Below are 4,364 nucleotides of genomic sequence, written 5' to 3' on the forward strand. Positions count from 1 at the left end.
CTCAGAGTACTCGGCGATCTCCCCTATATATTCACGGGATCATCCAGACTCAATCCGGGTGTCATCTATCCCTCTGCAGCCTCCAGAATGAATCACAATCCTCTTGGTGGTACCAAAGCAGAGCAGAAATGTGATCTCCTCCCTTTCTTGGCACCCTCAACACTACGGAGCTATTCTAGCATCCTGTTTGCTTTCTTGGCCAGGGTCCTTTCCTATATTCTGTTGTTCCCCAACTCCAACCTAACCTTCCCCTGTCCAGTGATGACTACTCACAGATGAAAGACACACACATGAGAAGGAATGCATTTTTATGGAGAGGGTGTTCCAGAATGAGGGAAGAATCACTCCAGGAGGGGGTAAGTTGGTGATATTCAAATTTTAGAGTAGCTTGAAGTATTTGTAACTGACAGGTTGGAGTCAGGGTCATAATTCTTCACATTGTTAGAACGGGCTATTTTCACAGAAAATTTCAGGCAGCACTTTTGACGATTTGGGCAGGTTAGGTATTGAGTTTCATTTTTTCTGCAGGCGTTTCTGCACATGCCATGGTAAAGCTGGCATGGATTCCAAGGCTCTTGGCGCTTGCCATACTGGGATCTGAACAGGCCACCTGGGGAAAACATAGCCATGTTTAGTTTCCTTGCAGCAGTGATAATAGGAGTGGGGAAGCATGATTTAAAAAGAACAAGCCCTGAGAATATTAACAGGATCTGGAGTCAAAACCACCTCAGTTCAAATCTGGGCTCCATCATTAGAGCTTCTCACCCTTCAGCAAGTTACTTCAGTTCTCTGACCCACCACTGCATCATTTTCACAATGGGTGTCATAATAGAGCCAACTTCTTACTGGTTTGTGATGGTTAGATTAGCACATATAGTATGCTCAGAAGAGTACCTCGTGCATAATAAGAAGTAATGAAATATTAGGCAGTGTTGTTGATAAGAAAGTCTTTTCCTGAGGGTCCGGGCCTTCAAGGGCTGCTCCTGTGAGCACGTATTGAACACGTTTTCAAGTGCCTGTATAGATGTGTGCTCCTCGCGCAGAGCTCTATCAGAGACAGCCAGGCTCCACGGTGAGGCAGGGCACACATATTTGAGCCCCTGCATGCCTTCGTGCTTCAAAACTCTTGAGCAAACATGTGTCAGTCGTGTTTGTACATTGGCCCCACAGAAACAGATACCGTATGTACACGTGCAGCACACTGTGTACACACACTGGCACATATGCATGTGTCCCTATTCACATAAATTGAGCATATACACATGTGCTCACTGTACAGACCTCTACCACACACTTTCCACATATGGCTAAGGCCCATGCATGAGTATTGATAGCTATATATCAGTCATCCAGATATGTGCATGTGTGTATAGGTTCTTCAGCTGAAAATACTCCAGTGGCAAAGTTCCTGACACTTAGCCTTCTATAAATATTAGTCATCAATGGTATTAGTCACCTATTGGAACTTTCAAAGACAAAGGAGCCAAAGAAAATAATACTAACAGTCACTGTCACATGTCCAACATCAACTATGTGTCAGGCATTTTACAAATGATATCTCATTGAACCTTCATAAAAGCCTATTGTTATCTCTGTTCTTTAGATAAAGACACTGAGGCTCAAAGAGAACTCTTGTTCTGTCCACATTTCCATAGCTTGTACTTGACCATCTGTAGGATTCAATTTCTTCTCTATATGATATTACGTCCATGCCCTTTCCTCTCTCTGTCACATTGCCTCTCTATATGATAGGATTTCTAGGACAGAGTGGCATCTTCCTTCATGATGTCTTCAGGTATAAGGACTTCTTCAGCTATCAATAGATAGTCCAAAATCCACAGCTTAGCACTCCAGGACCTTTTCCACCCATCCCCTCATTTCACACCCATTCATCAACACTCACCCTGTGCCATGCCGTGTACTCATGCTAAGCATGCAGAGGTCTCCAATGCCCACCCACATTAATAAAAATTGGACAAGCAAGTCTGACATTATTTCCTGCATGGAAAAAGAACATTTTGATAATTTTTTGACAAAAGAACGTAAAATGTCCCAAGTTTAGATGAAGTTGGAGAATGTGAATGGGAAGAAAGTGGGAAAGAAAATGCCTTAGTAGTAGGCATCCCATAGCATTTGGGCCCTGGTATGTATATGAGCTGCCCCAGAAATTGGCACTCCAGCCCAGAGAAGGCACTCAATTGCTGCTACATCAGCCAGCTTGCTGGTTAACCAGAGCAAGGAGGTAAAAAATGGTACCCCTTCATCCATGTTCCAACCGCTGCATTTCCTACTTTAATCCTCACGCTCATCATAGAACCTCTCTCTCTTTTGGCACCATCCTACTTAAAAAAGGATGAGGTCTTCAGGAGGCCTCGCTAGATTGACACCACACTCTTCTGGCTAACATTTGAACTGGTGGACTTTCATTTTCTCCCAAATACAGTGGATTGAAGCCAAGGCACCCAATGTCTCCTCTTTGTAGTCACCAGAGGATGGATAGGAACATAGATAACAGGAATGAGAATCAGGCAAGCCGACCTTTCCCTCACTCTCTCCATATGAAAAATAGGTCAAGGCAGGCCCAGGAGGATTCTGCTTACTGTGGTTAAATAAACAAACAAAGGTTTTGTTGTAGATATTTCTAGATTCTCAATCCTACAGCTGTTCTAACCCTGTATTGCTCTGCATCTCTACAAATGAATACCCACATGAAGTTAACGTAACCTTTGATCATGCCTCCATCTCCAAGAGACCTGCATTTATTATTTTTTTTCTTTTAATTTATTTTTAAAAATTTTTTTTAAATTTAAAATTTTAAATTTAAATTTAAATTTTAAAAATTTCTACTTAATTTCAATTTAATTAACAATATACTGTATTATTCATTTCAGGGGTAGAATTTAGTGATTCATCAGTTGCATATAACACCTGGTGCTCATTACTTCAAGTGTTCTCCTTAATGTCCATCACACATTTACCCCATCTACCCACCACCTCCCCTCCAGCAATCCTCAGTTTGTTTCCTAGAGTTAAGAGTCTCATGGTTTGCCTCCCTCTCTGTTTGCATCTTATTTTATTTTTCCTTCCCTTCCCCTATGTTCAACTGTTTTGTTTCTTAAATTCCACCTGAGTGAAATCATATGGTATTTGTCTTTTTTTGATTGACTTATTTCGCCTAGCAAAATACCCTTTAGTTCCATCATGTTGTTGCAAATGGCAAGATTTCATTTGTTTTGATGGCTGAGTAATATTCCATTGTGTATATATACACCACATCTTCTTTATCCATTCATCTGTTAATGGACATCTGGGCTCTTTCTATAGTTTGAGACCTACTTTTAAATTTCAGCTTTGCCTCAGACCCTTTGTACTCTGTACCAAGTCTCCCAATGTGAGAAATGGGAATGAGAAAAGTTGCACCAAATCAGAAAATCTCAACTGTGATTGTGAAGAAGGAAGTTAATAAGATGTGTCATACTTTATAATAACCTAGAGAGTTGTTAAGTATACTCACATCAAGTTTCTAGAAATTCTGATTTGATAGGTCTGAGGAGAGGCCACAGCAAAGGTGCATGCACAAATGTCCCAAAAAATATGCATTGGTTCCTGCCTGAAGGGAGAGTCACAACCCTGCCTGACTTTCTCACATTGACCTATAGACATTGCTCAGCCTATTTCCCACTTTGGATTTGTATTAAGAGCAAATTAAAATGTCATAAATCGAAAAACAAAACATATGCTCTAGACTTTCTAACAGTTCCATCCAAAGCCAAAAGCAATGTAATACGTAATTTCTCTGCCACCTGTGCATCCCAATCATGATCCTTCCCTGCCTAACTTCTGAGGTTCTTCCTACCCATATATATGTTTTAGGCATGAGTCATTATATGCTTACTCATTCATAAATGTTTACTAAAACCAACTCTGTACAAAGCACTCACCTCAGCACCAGGAATACATAGATTTAAAAAGACAGAGTCTTGGCTTTCAAACAGTTGAATTTCCTAAGTGTATGTTTGGGGTGATGAAAGGAAAAAATGACTTTGATTTTCCTAGAAAAGTTTGTCCAGAACAGTTCCTGCCCATTAATTCTGCCAGGTGAAAGTATTGAATAGTTATTAAGGAAGCAACACTATGTACAACTTTTGAAGCATATAATGCTGTCTTGCTTTGTTGTTGTTATTTGCAAACCCACCTGTGGTTTCTACCACTGCTCCAACATGGAAACTGAACTTTACTGAGTGAGAATAAGTGTCTCTCAAGTAAAGAGGATGAGGCCGGGTAAGAAATAAGGAGGAGGAGAAAGTGAAGTAGGAAGAGGATGGGAAGGGGAAGGAGGGATAGGAGAGGGAGGAGAAAGGGAA

The 4,364-nt window shown here is 40.8% G+C and overlaps 1 protein-coding gene across 1 annotated transcript in view; it reads right to left on the reverse strand.

The window, feature by feature from the left end:
* Positions 1 to 323: 323 nt before the first annotated feature.
* DEFB116 (defensin beta 116) overlaps positions 324 to 4,364 on the reverse strand; it is a 5,215-nt gene continuing 1,174 nt past the window's right edge. The window contains exon 2 of the mRNA XM_040637833.1: positions 324 to 610. Within this exon, the coding sequence (XP_040493767.1) occupies positions 372 to 610 (239 nt within the window). The 3' untranslated portion in view covers positions 324 to 371. The remainder of the gene's footprint in view (positions 611 to 4,364) is intronic.

The sequence above is a fragment of the Ursus maritimus genome, unplaced genomic scaffold (assembly GCF_017311325.1).
Source record: "Ursus maritimus isolate PB19 unplaced genomic scaffold, ASM1731132v1 scaffold_22, whole genome shotgun sequence".
NCBI classification, from domain to species: Eukaryota; Metazoa; Chordata; class Mammalia; order Carnivora; family Ursidae; genus Ursus; species Ursus maritimus.